Source organism: Netta rufina, assembly GCF_964035555.1.
Source record: "Netta rufina genome assembly, chromosome: 8".
Lineage (NCBI taxonomy): Eukaryota > Metazoa > Chordata > Aves > Anseriformes > Anatidae > Netta > Netta rufina.
This window is the reverse complement of record NC_140131.1, coordinates 25,158,657-25,179,513: the sequence shown is the minus strand read 5'-3', so window position 1 is coordinate 25,179,513 and position 20,857 is coordinate 25,158,657. Positions and strand designations below refer to the sequence as shown.

General features: G+C 39.4%; 1 protein-coding gene across 1 annotated transcript in view; it reads right to left on the bottom strand.

Moving 5' to 3' along the window:
- Window positions 1-11,586: 11,586 nt before the first annotated feature.
- CRB1 (crumbs cell polarity complex component 1) overlaps window positions 11,587-20,857 on the bottom strand; it is a gene marked incomplete at its 3' end in the record, with an annotated part of 97,880 nt that continues 88,609 nt past the window's right edge. The window contains exon 12 of the mRNA XM_084291026.1: window positions 11,587-11,802. Coding sequence (XP_084147152.1) covers window positions 11,587-11,802 — 216 coding nt within the window. The remainder of the gene's footprint in view (window positions 11,803-20,857) is intronic.

Here is a 20,857-nt window from a genome sequence, read left to right as displayed (position 1 = left end):
ACTTAATAATATCAAAACTCCTTGGGTGATGCAGGTTCTTGTTTGATGGGTTGACATGAATTTTCATACATATCAGGCATATGAATTAAAATAATACAAAAATACTATAGTAATGGGAAGTTTTTATCCATTGAATGTTGATTTCAGTTTCTCAAATATAGAGAAAACTGACTGTTTGCTTATTAATTGCAGTTTATACAATACAAAAGTAAAATACTTACGTCCTTTGTAATTCCAACAATATATTAGCATCTTTTAAAAATCTGGTCTGTGATTCACTCTACTGAATTAAAAGCATTTTGATATCTTATGCAGGCCAACTATGGAGGCTGTGATTTCAGTATTGGTACACTCAATCCACAACTGATGAAAGAATTACAAATTACAGTTATAGAAAACAATGAGGCGTGTGATATTAACACGTGCTAATAGACTCCTAGTAGCTTACTCCAGCTAGCAGAATGATACCAGCTGTGAATGCTGGTAGCACAGGGATCTTGGCTGCTTGATAAAGCATCTTGCAGTCATTTCTTCATGTTGCCAGTAGATGTGCCCACATATTTATTCAGCTCTGAAAACAGATGGCTGTGACAATGAATTTCTTGTAGGTCCAGCTTATGAGCCAATGGAGGGCATTAGGAACAAGGAGAAGCCTTCAATCTTTCTCGAGAAAAATAAGTAAGCAGAATGAGTGAGCATGTATGAAGACAATAAATCATTATGTCTCAGGTTAAGTTTGCCCACTTTCCTTAGCTTGCTATCTCAGTGCACTGAGAATGCACTTGCAACTTGCTGTCTACAGGCATTTCAGTTCATTAAATTCTTCCAAACTTGAGCACAGCAAAGGATCGAAAAAGAGCAGGTAATAAGACAAGTTAGTCTAACTTAAGTTGGCAAATTTTACACAGGTGGTTCAGCAGGACTCTGTTCCTGTCAATAAAATGATAGCAAATGTCTGTCTATGAAAAGAATTATTTCAGAGGGCTTTGCTCTAACAGTCACAGTAAGACCCTGAGTATGAACACTGGCACATTATGAAGAGTTGTGGCCATTTGGGGGAAAAAGGCAGCTCCCAAGTACTGTCATGTTTGGAACTTGTTTAGGAGGAGAAATCATAAACGTTCCTCTTCATTAGTGCTCATCAGCTGCTTGTGCTGCAAAAGCAGCTGAGAATGTTGCTTTTGCAAGATACTTCTACGCAATGCAGCTGCAGCCATACCTGGATGATGGGCAAAGCATTTCATTTTATTTCCAGAACTCACTGTGTGTTAACTCATGTTCGTAAAAGGAAAAATAACTTTATCAAATTCACAGATTTAGATTTTTATTTGATGTGACAAGTGATAACAACAACAAAAACCTAAGCAATGCCTGAAGTTATGTTGGGGGGTTGCTGGTATTCAGATAAAACAAAGCAGTCAGACTGCAGATTTTCATCAATCAGAAAACAAAAATAAAAAAAAATGCTAGCAGCTTCTTAAGCTTTAAAACCCCAGAGGTTGTCAATCCTGCTACAAATTCTGTATGAAACATAAACAAGTACTAGTTCTAAAAGCAAAGTTTGTGAACTACATTTGGAATATGCTATGGGCCATATATCATTTCCTTTCCGTTGCTCCTATTTCACATTTCTCCTGGAAGTTGAAGGGCCGAGTCCTGATGGCATACTGCTCCACACATTCTCTCTTTCAGGTCTACTTCTTCCCGCAGATAATTGTCACTGAAGTGCTGCAAACAACACAACAGGACAACAGCAAAACCTAGCAAGCAGTACTGAAAACCAAATGAAAGACATGAGCTACAATGAATCCATTAAACTAAGGCCTTTTCCTTTCAGCCTCATTATCTATTTTTAATTGTTAAGCTCTGCAAAGTATTCAGTATCATGGATGAGATATAATGGAAAATGTGCTCTTCTGTGTAAAGCCCAAATACCAATGCATTTGTCTACAGGAGTTTGTTTTTCAGGTGTGTCCAGTTCCATGAATAGCTCAACTAATGTGCTTTCCAAGGTGAGTCTTTTTTTTTTTTTTTTTTTTTTTTTTTTTAAATAGTGGTATAAAATCACTTCATTTAGTTTGTCTTTATGCACTTCCTGAATGGTAAAGAGGAACATTTGTCTGTGTTCATATTCATCTGTGGGTACAAGACTATTCATTTAAATTCACACATTCGTTTATTAAAACAAAACTTATGTAGACAAGTCGAGTAATGATCAGAGAGGCCAGTTGGCTTCTTCAGTCTCTTAGACAGCAGAAGAGAAAACGTGAGGTGGACAGGACTGAGGAATGAGTGTGGAGCACCAGAGCGAGCAACTGCTCCAGCGGAGGCAGTGCCGAGAATAGACACCAGCACAGAAAGGGAGTGGAGAGAAGATGGTGAGGAGGAGTAGGGCAACGTGTGCTGAGATCTGCTATGCCAGGCGAGGGAGTCTGCTGCAGGGCCATGAACACGGGCAAACACTACGCAGGGAGGAGGAGGAGGGACATGTGCTGTGCGTGCTCCAGCCGGATGCTCTGCAGGGCAGAGTGATCCCAACTGAGCAGGTAGGGAGGTGTGCTGATGAGGGCAATGTTAGAGAAATTAAGAAGTGATGGCAGCGCACATTTAAACTCTCCTGGACTATGAACACGAAAGGTACAATGCTGAAGCTTGGTTGTGTGCATCACAATGGGCAGGGGGTGCTTTTGTCAAGCTGGATGGTTCAAAGGCCAAGAAATCAGATGTTTGACATTCTGGTTTTAGCTTGGACATGCCCTTATTAAAACCTCCAGAGCCTAGCTCGTTTAGAGAGCATTTCAGGTTTGGTGACTTAGTTTAAATTGTGTTAGATGACTGCTGAGTCTCTGGGTAGAAATTACTTGGAATGTGCCTTAAAAATCATAGATACCGCAGAAAATTGTGGGTCACTGCTCTCCCTGTCCTCCCTGCAACCCTTTGTTCAGTTCTGTGCTAGCCCTGGCTCCACATTTATTAATGCAACATTTTATAGCATCAGCAATTTTCTATTCACTGCTCTTTTTAAGAAAATAACCTGTTAATATAATACCACCTGTTTAGCAATGAGAAGGATTATGTACTTAAAATGTTCAGCTGAATAATACATACAAACATCTGACATTTGGCCTGATCTGAGAATAGGCGACATGCTTATTTAACGATTTTGAAAATGTTAAAATGGCGAGGTAGAAATTAAAATGTCATTTTAAAATATTTGTATTTAACTTATCTGATTCAGTCCCTTTCTACATTTCCCCTTGGCATATTCGAACTGGGGGTCACGGTAGCAGTCTGACACTGTGGATACTTTGAACGATATCCTGAACACTGTTGGCATTTCAGCCTAATTAGTTGCATCCTATTTTGTGATTTGTCTTTGGTCCTTTGGGTTGCTGGCCAAGGATTTTATTTAACCATTTTTTTTATGCTCATCATTGTCTCTTTTTAAATGTCAACAGACCAGTGCTTGTGTAATTGTGTTTAGGTTTTTTTCCTTCTTATTTCTTTTCTCCCCAGTGTCAGAAAATTTGACAAACAATTTCTACGTCTCAAGCAGGCTACACGAGAAAAATCTATCTCAGGACTGAGTGACAAACAGGGTCTGATCTAGTCAGTGCAGGTCTTGGGCACAGCCACACGTTTTCCTGGCCAGTAGTCACCACTGGTGACAGTTTTGAACTGGGAAGATGTTTTTGTGAGCTGGTTTAATCATTTTTGCCAGCAATAGGCCACAATGCAGAGAGTGCAATCTAGCCACAGGGCAGACCTGCATCTCTCTTGGGCTGACTTCTGAAGGAAAAAAAGCTGATAGAGCCTCCCTCTCGCTGGGGTCTTGTTGAACGTTTTGTAGGTAGTCCTTGGGCAGCTCGCTCTGAAAGAAAATGCTTGGGAATCCAGTGAGTTCAAGCTGTACATCGAGGGCTTATACTTTTAGGAACCAAAGTGTCAAGTTGCCAATTTACTTTAAAGAGTCCTTACTGGACCTAACTGTGTGCCTAACAAAGCATTTTAGCATCTGGAGTCTCTGGGGTCGGCAAGACATGGGAGTGCACTACCAGAAACTGAGGAAGAAACGACACGCTTCTGGTTGCTTTTCTGTTTTGTGGTAAGTTTTGTTCTGCTGTCACTTGGCTCTGAGTGGAGGTGAGTCACTTTGGGGGTCTCACCTGGGCATTGCTTCATGGAGCAGCACTGGGCAGTACCGCAGGCAGCCTGAAAGGGGGGCTTATGCCTTATGCTCTAAGCCCTGCAGAGGTCTGTCCTGTCACCGCTGGGTGCACACCCACTTTCATTTCCCCGTGTTTTCCTGCTTCTTGAGGGGATGATTAGAAGAGGCTAAAACTGCATTACTTCTTCAAGCTGTTTTACACTTGGAGCAAAAAATACTACGTACAACTTCCCCAGAGATTTTGGCCTTTCTAAGATCATGCATTTAAGATTGGGGAATTGCTTAGGTGTAGCACATGAAACACTGTTAATGCGTTGTGCCAGTTGCATGGAAGACATTATTTGTTTTGTGGGATGGAAAGCAGCTATTTAACCTGAGGCTGCCCTGTGCTACAACTGCCTGCGTGTTGCAAACGTGCTGCAGTGCAAATAACAGCTGGCACGGGTGAGAAAAGCTCAGCCCCAGCGGCTGTGTGGAGTTAGGATTGCCGTGCAGAGCTGCCCTGTTGGTTTGCTCTCACTCCTCCGATGCCTACCTTGCTGTCATTGGGTTTGAATCTCTGCTGAGCACAGGTGCCAAATGAAACTAAGTGGCTTTAAATTGGAAACACACATTTTTGTAATCGCTATTTATTACAATACATGCCAATGAAAATTGCAGTTTTGCTGAAACTACAGGGGAAATCGGAAAGGTCATGCACAATATTGAGCTAAGAAAAATGTCATGCTTTAAACCACACCACGAAGAGCATAAAAACAGATGAAGGCCCGTGAAGTTTTTCTCTGATCAAAAAGATGATTTTAAGTCCTGATTTGGACATCGCAGTCTTCCTGGTGTTTTACACCATTAGATGAATTGCTGGTAAATTGCATTGCCAAACAACTTTGGGGAAAGAAAAATCTCAGCCTAATGAAAGCAGAACTGAAAAGCAACTTTTGTGAAACCAAATGAAAATATTAACAAAAGTTGCTCAAGCTGGTTAGAGTATGAAATCTCAATACATTTTTATTCCATAAATATGATTTGAAGGAGCCTAAACCCAGAAAAACCACCACTGAAATGAGAATTCTGTTTGGCCTTCAGGACTCCACCTGTGCCTTGATTCATAATTTATACTCTGACTTTTCGATGTGCAAGAGGCCTTCACACCTCATGGCATGAATTATAGATGGAGGCAGTTTAGGTTAAAACATGCTTTTACCGTGAGGCATGGGGTATCGCCTGTTCTCCACATCAAATTCATGTGTGCAATTTAAACAAGACCTTACTCTGCTCCCCATAAATATGCACCAGATGTATCTTTTATAAATGTTAGGTTTTGCAGCATCTTGACACATGCCAGTAGTTTGAAGCCTGTACGTGCTTCATTGGGGCATGAAAGCCCATCCACTCATTCAACTGTGACGTTTTGCAATAGGCAAAATTTTAGTGTTGTCAGCTACTCCCCGTTCAACTTTATTGACTTACAATGTCTAATCTGATGCTCAGGTTTCGAGTTGTTTTCAGAGGTGTCAGTTTTCTTCATCTGTGAGGTGACTGAACAGAATAGGAAAAGGAGCTTTGCCAAAATTCTCCGATCGATGATTACTGACATTGTGTGACATTACAAATGTGAGGTTTGTCCTGCAGTGAGACTTGCAGGAGACTCCGGGCTTAAGTTGTATGAAACAGCTGAGACAATTTTGTCTGGAAAAAAGAATTTGCTGTCTCCTATGAGGGGACACGCTTTCTGTTATGAGCCTGTATTTATTAAGGTTGTTTTAAGAAGCGTATCAGCTATGTTCTTTATTTAAAGTTGTAACACGGGGGATGTTCGTTATCAGTTAGCATTTTCTTGAACAATAATCAGTAGCCAGACTTCACCATCACTGTGTTCATCTACTGGAGAAGACAGAAAAGCAATGCTTTCCATTTCAAACCCTCAAGGCTATGTTATGATGATAGTGTTAATTGCTTGGCAGAGAAAAGTGTTTTAGTGTCCAGTTACTAAAATAATGGCAAAGCTTTTTCTTTTTTTTTTTTTTTTTTTTTTTTTTTTTGATATTCCTTAAGGGTTGCTACTGATTTAAACTTCCTAGAGACCCTTGGCGAACTTGAATACTCCTACAGTAACTCATGCATTTGAACAACAAATTCACCTTCGCTTAAATTTCTGAAAAATACAAAATTGTTCAGTCATTTAGTTAGGAACAACTAGCAGTGCTTCATGTAGCCCTGGAACAGAATGGAAGGGTTGCAGCCATCACCAGCCTGGCTGGAGGGAAGTTTGCAGTGCAACAAGGAGCATTACAGTCGCTGGATATGTCCAAGGGGATCCTTTCAGTTGCAGCTAGTTGCTGTCTTTGGGGCAATAAAAACCTTGGTTTCTGAGGTTATTGATCTTTATTGAAAATGTATCAGAGAAACTGTTGGAGTGAGCAGAATGCACCTTGTGAAAATGGGACTTGCATTAAGTCAAGAAAATTCTTGCTGCTCTGCCATTTTTCTGTCTACACTTGTCCGCAGTGCTGGAAAGTGTGCAGTAATGTGAAAAGCAGAGCATGAGATTCTTGGCTTGTATAAACTAGCTGCACTGAAGCTGTATTGATTCTTGTCACCGTGGGATGTGGCACAGGACCTCTCCCTTGGATGAGCACAGTACCATCAATGGGTGCAGACATCAGAGGATGCAGCAGGTTACTGTGCAGTTGCTGTGCACAAAGCACTTCCATCTTATTTCCACATGTGGAAAATGTTCCTCCATTCCTCGATTCTGAACAGCAAGTCTGACTTTTTAAACTGCATATGTAGTTCTGGCATGAGGATAATTTCCTTTGTAAAGGAAATAATGAAACAGTCTCATAAAGCAACAAATATAAGTTGCATGTGGCTCAATATAATCCTTATTTATTGGTCATTTTGATATTTATACAGCAAAATAGTAACATGAATACACCAACTAGGCTATAAACAGTGTGTGTATATACAGAGAAGGGGTGGTTAATTTTACATAAGGTGGAGAAGGCACATTATGCAATGATACACCACGACCACTTTGAGCTGGCAGAATTCTGGCCACGATATTTATATTTTGGCTAATGTAAATTCTCCTATAACCGTCAGAAGGCTCTCCTTGTGCTTCGCAAGCTGGATATCACCTCTTTCAATGGGAAAAGGGAGTGGGCAGCGAAAGGGGAGTAAGCTGCTTCCTCCTTCCCATGCTTCTGTGCATCTTCAAAGGGATCAGACACAGAGCAGGTCGTGTGCTCTACCTTAGCACCTTCTCCTTTGCACAAGACTGTTAGAAGTGAACAAGAAAGTTCAAATGTGTAAGGCTGAGAGCATATTACGTGTTTGTTCCTTGAATGGGTAGGCTGCAAGTGATTGTGAACAAATTATTTTACTTTTGGCTTTAAAGTCAAATGAGGAGATAGCAATATATTTTCAAAATATTTTAGGTCTTCTGTGTGGAGACAAACATTCTCTCCACAACTGTTATATTATTGTTCTTCCCTGAATGCCCGTGCTTCTCTACATATTCTGTTATATCCCTGGGCTGAGAAGCAGTAAATGGCTTGGCATTTGCTCTATCAGTCCTAATCCTTGGCTTAAATTTTAGTAAAGACAGTATTTCACTCTGTATAATGTATTCCCCTTTCTTTTAACTGTTGTTCCTTGGCTGAGATATGGCCTGAAAGGGTCAGGCTTCCTCACCATGGTTGCTACAGCATGTTAAATAGCCACAGCTTTGGGCTTTTTTATGCTTCTCCAGGCTGCTGTTGAGCTTTTCTGGCTGCAGAGTCTGACTCCCTGCCTTCTTTAGATGTTATTTTTTTAATTCAGCTTTGGTCCTTTTCTTGTTTATTTCTTATAAAATTGCAAGTAGGATTTTAAATATTTCACATTTTAATCTGTATTTGCAATAGAACTTCCTCCCTCTAAGTTACCCTACACCAACCTGCCTCAGTAGGCAATTCCCATGCCCTGACTCACCCCTGTCCTCTTTTCCATGGCTTCGCTGTTACGAACACCCCACTTCACCCTCACTGTGTTTGAAAGGTTGTAATCCAGCTGTTACCTCCACCTTCCTCAAGAGTCATCTGCTTTCATTCCCTTTTCTCCCCTTACGTTAGTGTGAATTTTCACCATTCCTATTTTCATTATTCCCTCTCTGCTGAGACAGACAGCAGTCACTTATGATTTATTCTAATCCTAGTTTAAAGGCTTTTCCCCTGCCTTCTGTCTCCCTGACTTACCTTCTACAAACCACACGTTTCACCATGAGAATTTTCCCTTTCTTGTGCTTTTATGGGTGTCTTTTTAATGCTTTAGTAGCATATTCCTCCAGAGCTCTGTTTGGTCTGTGTGAAAACTCTTCAGGTTTTCATCTCCTGTCTCTTCCTTTCTCTGTACCCATTGCTGGGTATCTTTCTCAGCCCTATAGATTCTCTGCGTGACAACACTTTCTTGGATGTTTTATTACAGATTGTTTTCCCACTGTCTCCAAAATTTTGTCCAGAAAGTCAAACCACTGAGCAGAACAGAAAATGAGTTTCCAGCCACTTCCTTATTCTTGCTGTGTCTTTCACTGTGAACAATAACGCTTTCCTTCAGGTTACTTCTCCATGCAAACTGACCTCCATCTTCAGGTGCTTTCTCTCTTTTGTCCCTTTTCTTTGAATCATATAACAATTTAGGCTGGAAGGAGCCTCTTGAGGTCATCTACTCCAACCTCCTGCTCAAAGAAGGGTTGACTTCAAAGTTAGATCTATATTACCTCCTTCTGGTGCTTTCTCTGAATTTATTTCTATTTTTCTTTCTCCTTCTACGTTATTCAATGGGATCTTAACTTTTTTTTCTTTCCTCTTTCTTCTCCTTTTAGCTTATACAACCATTATCACTGAGCAGAAACGCAGGAACATAAAGCAGGTGTGTGGAAGCATCTTCTCTGCATCTGCTTTACTAGTTCAAAGCCACTGCTGCTCCTTGCTCCCAGTTCCAATTCCCGCTTCTAGATTCCCCCTCATTTTCAAAGCTCTCTGTCCCCAAGTCCTTCCCCACCTGCAACCTTCCAGCTCTTCTTGTCCACTTACCTCTTGCTTGCCCTCTTGTTCTCACACGTTACCACCTTTGCCACCTCTGCCTAGAGAGCTGCCTCTTCTTTGGGTCTCATTTTTTTCAGTGAGCCATAAGCCACACGTGTAGGAATCTGCACAAAGCACACCTCTGTCATGGCTCACCCTCACACACTGTTCTTTGCAGTCTCATTTGCTGAGCATTATCTACCTCAGACTGTCTACTCTGAAAATTAACCTTTTCTTCAGGTATGCATGTGTTCAAGTAGTGATCATGCCAAACAAACTTTATAGTATTCTTTATTATGACTTGCCAGTGTCTCACAGGGCAAGTGCTGGGCTGAACTAAGAGTTTCACTTATTACATAAGGCCATAATTCAAAAAGATCTTCCCTGAATCTCTATCTCTTACTGCCATGTTTTTGGTAGCTTTTTTCTTTCTTTCTTTCCTTATTGCCACTTGAACTCTGGATTTAAACTGCAGCATTGCAATGATTGCATTTAAATTCATAAGCTTCAGTAGTAAACTGGGCTAGAATAAAATCTGTTGTGTATTTGTGTTGTTACTGCATTATGCTCATCTAAAATTCTGCTCTTTCAACTCAGTTTGAATCCTACCATCCACTCCCATCTACTGTAGTGCCTTGTTTTGAAAAATATCTGTAAGGACTTCAAAAATAAAGAGAATGTGCTTGCTATCAGAATTACTGCTAATCATGTAACAAGGAAATAAGTGTGAGTGACATGAGTGACATCAATCTTCAGCAATCCCTTAAGGGAATCACTGAAAATAAATTCTATATTGATCATTAGTTAAAATGATCACTCAAACATTTGGATACCGAGTGTGTGCACTCTATAATACAACTCCTGGAATAATCATGGGAAGTTGAATGCGTGTATCTGGGGTATTTCACAACCACAGGAACAGATCATCTGAGCTGCAAGAAAAAGAAAACACCATCATGAACTTTCCATGATGCCTCTTTATTGTAGGCTCAATTTGTGTGGGAGCAGTGAGTTTGTGCTTTAATTTCTTCACTATGTGTGAAAATCAGCTGGATGAGTTAGTGCTAAAATTTGCCTCAAAAGTTCAAAAAAACAAACAAGCAAAAAAAAACCTTGACCTGGGTCTATTTTTGGAATATCTTTTCCTTCTCTAAGAAAGATCACTAAATGGACTTGAAGATTTTCAAATGTGTCTTTCATTACAGTAGTTTCCAAACTTTTCCAGTTATTCCATTCCCTTCTACACATTTGTGTTTTTTTTTTTGTTTCTTTGTTTTGTGTTTTGTGTTTTTTTTTTTTTCAACAAATAGTTGCAATAATTTTGCTACTGAGGAATACAGTGATACCATCCCTGTTTCAAAAGAGGAAAATGCAGATACAAAACATAATTTTCCTGTGCCTATATGGATGTCTGAACTTCAGGACTGTTGAGATGCTCTTTCATTATTTCCAAGCCAGTGCTCCTGCCTTCCTGGTATTTTCCATGAGCACTGAGAAACATTTTTAAGCGTGCTTGCTTTTTTGGCAACCAATACATGTTGGCAATGGGAAAGGCAATAGTTTGTACCATTGGATACAATCCTAATGAGAAAATGGTGTTAGTATGGATATGCAGAATTTGTTTAGGATGTTTTATTTTCATGTCTGCTAAAAGGTCAGGTTGTGTCTGCTGGATATTTCAGGACATAGTTGTTTATATTTAGAGAAACGCATGCATTTGTTGGGGGTGGAAAGTGAAATTCTTTTTGGTAGAAAATGGAGAGACTTCAGAGAAAATGAGAGAACTGGAGGAAAGAAAACCAATTAAATTTGAAACATTTATTTTGGAGAGTTTTTGCACAACTTCCTTTTAATCCCTGATTAACAGATGAAAGTAGATATGCTGAGACACAGCTCTAGTACTAAACCCTTTGATAACAGAATTAGAAGTCTATGTTGCAGGGTTATTTGATTTGTCTGCATTGCCTTCTGCAGCAGTGATTGCTAGGCAGGCAAAGGAAAACACAAACGAGATGTGTTTTTTTTACTCGCGTTGTGTCTGAGACAGGCACTTAGAAGTATCCCAGAAACCATTACTGTCTGTAATGCCTACTGCTGATTACCAAGGCTGAAGTTTCCAGTGCAAATAAAAATTGTCCTTGGACAGGTTGGTCCAAAACGGTGATAAATAGTAGTGGTTCACGTAAATGCTAGGAGATGTTTAGTATTATTGAAATTAAAAAGAAAATATTGAAAGCCCAAAGTCATTGTAATCTTCGTAGCAGGTGTTCCCGGTATCAGAATGCAAATGAACATATCTAACATATGTACACTGTCCCCATTCAGCCATCTTGCAGGATGGAGGAGAGCCTTCCTCTAAATCAGTCTTTCCATCGGCGGTGGCTGCACCATGTTCCACATCTCTACGCGGGAGCCCTCCTTCTCCTGCCGGCTGGGGCTGTAGGTCCCTTGTGTCGCCCGTTTATTGGCAGCAATGACTGAAACCACAACTGCCAAGAAGAGGATCAATAACAAGGCCAGCATTACTGAGCCAATGGAGGTGAATATGTTCGAGATCAAGTCAGTTGTCAACTGGAAGGATCGAAATAATTGCAATATAATTTATGTCAAGAGAATACAGAGATACACTTGAGCTACCATGGAAGGAAAACAAAAAATCCTTCTATGGACAGGACTTTGCAGAAAGGACACACTGCTGAAGCACCATTATTTTGGAAGAGAAGTAAATTACCCCCTCCAGAGTTTGTTCATTGGACTCTTTAGAAAATTGCACACTCGCTGCTGGGTATTAACACACAAGGCAGAGCTGGATGCATTTCATGTAATGACCCTTTTAGTTTGGCAACTTCCTTTCTGCTTGAAAATAGTCTGTCAGCTAATGCTTCTTGGACTGCAGTGGTAATTCAGCAATTATTTGCTTAATCACTTTAATAATAATTCATTTTCTTTAATTTTGTTGTGAACATGTTATTGCTAGTCTTTGCTGCCATGAGTTAAACACTAGCTATTTTGACTGGCTATATAGTCAGTCACATTTCTGTTTCTCTTGCTGGAGAAGTCAAGTTTCTGTGAATACTTGCATATAGAAAATTTGCTTACTGTAAATATTTGTAACTATTCTACAGACATTCCTGCCAGTATTTTTTTTCTACCAGCATGTTTGCATGAAATAAGCATATAGAGACTGCACATCAACATAACTGCCATCTATTCAGTGAGAAAAGAGTATCAGTATATCTCACAAATGCTTTAAAATATTCATCCATCTCTTCTACACATAAGCTTAATACATAGAAACACAACCAGTACAGTATGGGATGAATGTAAGGAGGCTATGACTTCCTTTCTGTTTTCATGCAGCAGTAGAAAACGTGGTAATGTCAGAAGGCACAGTGCGCATAAACAAATCTGCCAGTTAAAAAGCTTTAGACCAGGGAAATTTTAGAGTAGTTGAATGTTTTATACACATCTACATATGTTTTTTTTTTGTATTTACATTTTTTTTAAATGTTGTGAGGGTAGCCGATGAAGTGATGTGGACGCTGTGGAAAAGTGGTCACTGCGGACAGAATGACCCTGGAAGGAACTGAACTTCTGGGCAGATTCTGCCATCCGTCATTTTTTGATTTATATTACGAGTGGCAGCTGAACTGCCATACATGACTGTGTGCTCGAGGGTGAACTTTCAAATCCCAAAATATTTAGAAATAAAAAATAGCAGGTCAAAGCTAGGTTTCCCAGTTAGATACTGCATGTTACAGGATATTTTAGTGACCCGCTTACTCGTCATTTCTAAGGAAGTGCAATTATGGTTCTGAGAATGACTGTGCATTCAGCAATGGATGCAATGTGTTGTTTCTGCGGCAGTGCACTGCCATGCTTGGACTCACACTGCTCAGGTTGGCAGTGCCAGGAGAAGAATGATAAAACAATCTTGCCTCTTTTTTCTCTGCACCTCCATGCTGTTGTAAAAGGTCCTGCTATAATAATAAAAGCAAGTTGGTCTCGGGCACTCTCTCTAGAGGATGCATAACCTGCTGGGGTATTATTTTCTTCCTTCTTTGATGCCTCTGTACAATTCCTATGATTTTAAAAGCTTTTTTTTTATTATTATTTTTTCCAATAGAAATAATCCAGTGCAAGTGACAGGCCAACCCTAAAATAAGGTGACATGAAACATGTTGGTCTTTTAAATTGTAGGATTGGGAAGGTCATTTCGTCTGGAGATGTGTTAGAGATGTGTTTGAGATCTGAGTTTTTCTCTGCACTTTTAGACTCAAGGATGATGTCTCAGAAAGACTGCAAATTTTTAATGCAATTTTTGTTCTCAAAAGCTGTTTATTATTTTCATTTTCTGCTCTGGGAAATTGAGGAACAAGGTAGTCTACACGAACTCTCATCCTGGGGTTGAACCTGATGGTGGTGAAAGAGAAATACTACCATAAGCTGATGGATGGTATTATGTTGTATTCGATATGTGAACTTCCTGAAATTATTTTTCCATTTTCTTGTTCATACTTTTTTACTTTCTGGTGTAAGTATGTCTGCATCTATGGAGACATTTTTTATTTATGATATCTTTCAAATTGCACTTTCTTAAGGGTAAGTTTAATGCAGAGGAGTTGGGGAGAAAAAACAACGGTAAATTGTTAAAATGTGACCAAATATCTAAACCTCATCCTCAGGTTGAAATATTTATAAAAGGATTTTTTTTTTCCAGTAGCTGCTTATTAGAGAAACCTTATTCATAGCACGTTACAGCAATCCATTAGACATTTTGCTGCAATTCTAATTTCTGTTTAATAACATTTATGGTGAGAGAAGATCATTGCATTTGGTTTGGTCTACCAGTGACCTGAACTTCAAAAAATACTGAAAATTGCACATATTGCCTGTATCTGGGTTGGACAAAATACTTCCTCTTGAGCCAGTATGTTTAAAAAAATAAGTTACCTCACCGATTAAAATCTATTGAGCACTTTTTTCTTTTTTTCCCCCATGATCAGATGACACATAGTCTAACTTTAATTCTGCTTTTATATTGTTTCTAATTTCTAAATATGAAAAAATTGGTCTTTATACATTCATTTGGGTGAATTTTGTATTAACCCAAAAAATCTACCATCCCTTGTACTGTCTCTTGCTTCATCAGCCCACAGATCACTGCCCAAGTTTTATGATGTAGGTAGCCCCCTTAGCAGAAGCAGTGAATTGATAGCAGAATTGCCAGAAGGCTCTGCAGTCTGGTCCCATCAAAATCAACTGCTTCTTTTGTAACTGATGGCTGAACAGTTCAATTAATTTGGAAAATGAACTGGCTGATCTGAAAAAAGCATCAGAAAAGTTCTGTCCCTGATAATCTCTGTGTCTTTTCCTCACAATACTTGGTGGTGATGATACTGAACTAATCATAACTGGTGATCCCAAATTGAAAAAAACACTGAGCAGCATTTTCAGAAACATATTGCTGCCAAAACAAGACCACCTGAGGGCTCTTCTGACCTGAATGATCCTACAAGCCTTGCTAGAAGGTAACCAGTAAGGGACCAGTTGTGAGAGTTCCCCTGCCCCTAAAACACAGTAGCTGTTGTTAAAAGCTGTGTTCTTACTGGTAATGGGTGCTGATGGTGAGATGATGGCGTGTGTTATGGTAATACAAACAAAATGAAGTCGGCTAAAATTAGAAGGTCAAACTGCTTCTCTCTAAGATGTTTTACATAGCATGTTCTATTTACGTGTCTTTGGATGTCAGCCAGAGCAAGGTTATTTGGTTATACTGCCCAAAATTATTTGGGCAAAATTGAAATAAAAAATAAAAAATAGTAAGAATTAAAAGGAAAATATTCTTGAATTATGTTTTCATGTAGTGAATAGTTTTATCTGCAAAGACAGAAGTGCAGGATTTTTTTTTATTATTTTTTTTTTGGAAACAAGGTCTTTCGACTTTTCACTTTTGATTTTATTTTAAACTCGATTCCTTTTTTTTTTTTAAGTTTTTAGACTGTTAAGTAAAATTATTTCAAATATTTAGATAAAACTATGAATAGAAGTTTTTCTTTTCATTTGGTTATTTCATTTGGTTGTAGACTAACTGTTCAGCCTTGGTTCCTTGATCTGCTCTGTAAATGAACGGTTTGGGTCATGAATGCCCAGGTCACGAGTCAAAGCTTGGTAGCATATAGCAGTCTCCTTTATGTATGGTTATCTTTAAACAAGATGTCTTCCAAACAGTTATTTTATGAGGAGAACATTAGAGTTTTGCTATCTATGAATGTTTCCATGTGTGCCAAATGTCAAAGTCAAGTGGAACAGCACAAGGGAGCCAGCAGAATACAGAGGGCCTCTTCCTCTTGTGTGTTTTACATCAGCATGACTTAGCTGATCTAATCCTGCTTTATGTCAGTATGGGGGATGAGAATTATGGCACCAGACATGAAGTCCTGAGCCAGAGCCAGGGAGAGAGGAGAGAGCTGTGGTGCCCGAGCAGCAATTGCTGCATGGGAGAGAAGTAGCACGAGCTGCTCGGGACACTGCTACCTGGGCATGAGATTTGCATGGGAAACATGGCTTGGGCCACAGTCTTTAGGATGTGAAAGCAATGGCATAACACTCTTTGAAAGCAGATGCATACCTCTATTGCTGGGCATTAAGATTTAATCATCCTTCATTTCAGCACTCACATAGAAATATACTGGATTCTGGATGCTTTGCAAGACAGAGACATCAACGTAAGCTTTAAAATACAGGAATTGCCCAGCCCTGGAGAATTCCCTTCTCTGTCATGTGCGGTGCTTTCTGGGAATTCTGCAGCTGCTCGTGTGCACTAGAGCTTTCGCTGGTGAAGTCTCCAGATCTGGAGTCCTGACACCACTCACGAGGTTATCACTTCATTCCCGGTAAGAAAGTCTGATCCATGCCATCCAGATTTACTGCTCCCAAATCAAAACCATTTGCTAAAGTAATGAGGGGTGATTGGCTTGAGTGGTACTAATCCGCATCAGAGTTACTTTGAAAGGTTTGGGGGCATATAGGGATAATAATGAGCAGCCAAAGAAAAGCCGTTAGCATGATTAGAAAGCCCATAGATATGCTGAGTTTATTTCATTGAGGATTTATAACCATCTTATCAGCAAATTATCCCATTAAAAGCTGATTTCAAGTAAGAATCCCAGTGGTTCTAGAAGAAATCCAGTAAGTAATACGCAAATCAATTCTAATGAGATGCACTGATAACCCCAGCCTGTGGGACTACAGTTTATTTTCAACAGCAGCAAAGTGGCCATAAATCTATGGACTGACTTTGTTTCAATATAAGTCCTTTAAATTAGTGGCACATGATATTTTTTCCACCTTCACAACCAAGCACCTACTGCTCTGCCTTGTACCATCTGTAAAAAGTAGCTGCTCAGCCTGTGCTAAACACCAGCCACCAGGTTCCAGAAGCTGTGTGACTGAGTTGTTAGGCTGCAGATTTGAACCACTTGTGCACTATTTAGGACTCTTAAACAGAGCAGATTCATGTCCAGTTGAGACAAACCCGACACTGGCAATTGGAAATGACAAATTATTTTTTAGATAAAAAAGGGAGGAATCTTCTCCCTCGGACACCATGTCCCTTGAGAAGAGGCTGTCCTGTCATCCCACACCTCTCTCTTTACTTCTCTGAAAATCTATCTGTACTGTGTATAGAGTTGTAAATAGTCTTGAATTTTGATTGCCATTGATTGCCATTGTTGTTTCTTCCATCAGCCTCTGAGATATCTTCCTGCCATCCGCAGGAAAATGCAATCCCATTGCTGGAGTACCTGAATGAGACCCCCCCATGGCTTGTTTATATCTGCATGGACATTGCTGAAGACAAAACCACTTTGATATGTGGAGAACAGCCACAGTGTAGACAGCACACCTTGAAGAAGAATGTTTGTAGGTAAGTAACCTTTTTTTCCCTTTTTTGGTCTGAATGTTTTCTTAAAACAAAACAAAACAAAAACTCCATCTAGTATACATTTGTTTAAAAAATGTAGTTTGAATAGTTTGTCTTCACTGCAATATGACAGTTTGAGTGAGTTCCTTCCTGGAAAACATCAACTTTTAGTTGTCTGACAATTCTTCATGAAATCAAAGCAGAAATATAGAGAGGATTCATTTTAGAAGCTATAAATTGATCATCTGGATTGACCAGTTATAAATTAGAAAAATGCAATCTGTTTTATCAAGGAAGAATTATATCTCTAGTGCCCTGTGAGAAAATGAAGAAGTCAGAAACAATTGATATTTATGATTTAGCTGGGCTTACAAGGATTTAAGTTCATTGTAAGAAATTCTGACAGCCTCCCTCCTGTCATGTGAAGTCTCACTGTTGTGACACTTCAGAAGCTAGTGAGGAAGTTTGTTCTATAGTTTGTTTTATAGTGGAGCAAGAAATTGGAAAGTAAAGGTGGTAGATGGCTCTCCAAAATGTTCCAGCTAATTCCAAGGCAGCCTTTGGTTAAAGCATGGGTGTTATCCACATTGGCCTTGATCTTATGTAGCCTCCTATTTACAATATTAGCTTTTTAGATGTAGCTTTTCAAACTCAAAAGCCTACTTTTATGAACTCATCTCTAATGAACAGACAGTATAAGGTAATTATTATGTCTTTAATACTTGGAGTATTGATGCCTGGTGTGTATTAAGTATTTAATGGAAGTGTCCCAGTCAAAAATAATGATGGTATTTAATAGGTCTGGGATGGTCTGTCTTAGGTAGAAGAAATAATACTTCTTTTTTCAGCACTATACTTTGTGAGCTCATCCATGGACCCAAGAAAGCCCTTAAGTGCCTAAGTAGTGCCTTAAAATCTCCATTACATATTTTGGTGGATCAGTGTCTTGCAGAACAGAGTATTAAATGCCTTTTCTCTCAGGCAGCTGAGTGTTGGTTACACACAGAGAAGTGATTTGGCTGGCAGTTTGGGAGGTAAGCTGTCGTTAAGCTGCGAGCTTTCAGAAGACTCCTTGATAGCATTTCTGCAGCAACTGCCAGCGCTAATTTTTGTAAGAGTGCTCCAGCTCTTTTTAAGATCATCTTGCTGGTGCGGCACAGATTAAATGTGCAGCTCCAATGTGTTGTTATGAGATGCCTTTTAAAATTCTATTGACAGCCTCTGGTGTAGAAACTTAACCATCTGCTGCAATTTGAAAGGGTAAGAGAGAAAATCTATAGCTGGTTTAAATCCAGGCAAATCATGCTGAGGAGTTTGTCCCATAGCTGCTAAATTGCAGACTAGACAAATAGTATGACAGTGTTTTAGTAAAGGTGTCAGTCTCTGGGGTGCAACATCCTTTTCCAGCTTGGGAAATGCTTTGGGGTATCATATATAATTATTTTTGTACATGGCAACAGAGCAGTACATCAGGTGTTGTTTCTATGTCGGGGATATTTGCATTACAGCTTTCAGACAGCAGATTCTATATGAATAAATCTTGGTGATGGATTAAAGCCTTGCCAGGCAAGCTTCTCACAGGAAGGAATGGATAATATTTAAAATCAAAAGACTATTGCTGAAAACAGTAACTTTCTGTCATTATCTGGCATCTAGTTGGTTTGAGTTTACTGCATCCACATAGTTGCCGCAGTAAAAATTACTCCTGAAAAGGGATTTGGAAGAATGCACAGTAGTGGCCTTTTGAGGACATCTGTGTCTGTTGTCATAGGAGAGTGAAGTAGGTGGAGGAGGTCAGTAGGTTAAACCCAAAAGCAGGAGGAGAAGAATAGGAGAAGATGCTACAGTGCTGAAGATGAGGGCAGGACAGTTCCTGAAGAAAAGAGGTGAAGAGAGATTCAGCAGGCAGAATGGATTAAGTGAAATGACGAGAAAGAGGAATGAATTTCACAGTGGTTTTCTTCATTGATTGTGTAGGTGTGGAGCAGACCAGCATGTGAAGGATGATATTGTAACATTGAAGATGGGGCTGATGAGAATGACAATGTTGGGATAAGAGAACAGGGCGGGAAATGACAACATACTATCAGCAGCTATCCCAAGAGTGGAACTAACCCCTTTCTAATGAAAACTTCCGATTTTCTGAAATTTGCATGTTTTTTCTCTCTTTCTCTTTGATTCTAGATTCTCTCTCTCTCTCTTTTTTTTTTTTTTTTTCTTTCTTTTTTTTTTTTTTTTTTCCTCTGTATTAGGTAACATTATGAAATAATTTGCTTAGGTATTTTCAGTCTGGCAGCACAAACCCAATTTAAGCGAATACCTGTACATTGTTTCTTCACCCCAATATGTATCAATGCCCATTGTTTTCACTATGCGTGATTCAGTTATGTTCTGTTATCAATTTCAGTTAACTTTAATGGATTTTCAAATCTGAACTGAGGGCACCAAACTGGTTGCTCAGAACTCCGCTTCACAGCTCACAGCAGCTGAAGTAAAAGATTTCTTCTTCAGTGAGCAAAGGTAGTAGTAGATGATCTTTTATTTCTGAAATCAGACCTCTGAGATTGGCAGTAAGGTGGGAGGGGAGGGGCAATAAGCAAGGGGGCAGTAGTGTACAGTAAAGCAGAAACAGAATTAGGATTCCTGTTCTAGTCCAAAATTGCCAAATACTTTCCATCCCTACTCTGTGAAGCAATGAAGCCTACAATCTCCAACATGTTCTATGACATTTGTTGTCCTATTTGTGGTATCCCTGCCCATGGTGGGGGTGGGGCGGGGATGGTGGCGGAAAGAGATGATCTTTAAGGTCCCTTCCAACCCGAGCCATTCTATGATTCTATGATTTGGTGCTAAGCTTCTGCGAAACAGCCATGTGTTGCTACCTAGAATTAATATTATGCTGTCAAGTGGTGATGAAGTAAGTAGCTACTTGACTGTTTCACACTGTCAGACAACAAGGTATCAAGTCAACAGTGAGCCTTTGTTGGGTGCAGCACTTAGATTGCAGCCATCTCCTGCTTCCAACTGTAAATATTAATGATATAAGTTAGACCTTTATTGGCTACATAATACTTGCCTTAGCATGTTACATGACACTGTCACGTTACTTAGCTAATTATATTCCTAGATAAAAATTTGGAGTATGTTTTTATCCTACTAGAGTGGTTTTTTGTTTGTTTGTTTGTTTCTCTAGTAGAACGTTGATTACAGAGAACTATCATCGTTACATTTTAGATTGAGGAAAGACTTTGGAAGGGATGCACACAGGGAAAGTGTAAATTAAATTATTATAAAAATCTGTAGACTACATTAACAACTTCATCAAAATCTGTTATCTACATCAAGAACTACTCAATTTTACTCTTGATTCAGATGTTGGATTTGTCAGTGAACTTGCTGCTCCTTGTAGCTTTTTTTCTTTTTAGTGTACTTCCATCTTCTTGATGGGAGTGTATGAGTCTGTCTCTACCCAAGAACCTTAACTCTGCTCTCAGGGATTCTTGGATCAAGTACTGCACACCGAGTATAATATCCAGCCATTTTACTAATAGTGTCAGTGTTCAACAGGTTTGCATTTGAACAGGATTTGGATAAAGCCAAATCTAATAATTGTGTGTTTCTTTGGATATCTGCTGAAGACACAAGTGGTTTATGAAGTCTCTTTACATGTTACAGCCAGCACAGTACATGAGAAAAAGGTCT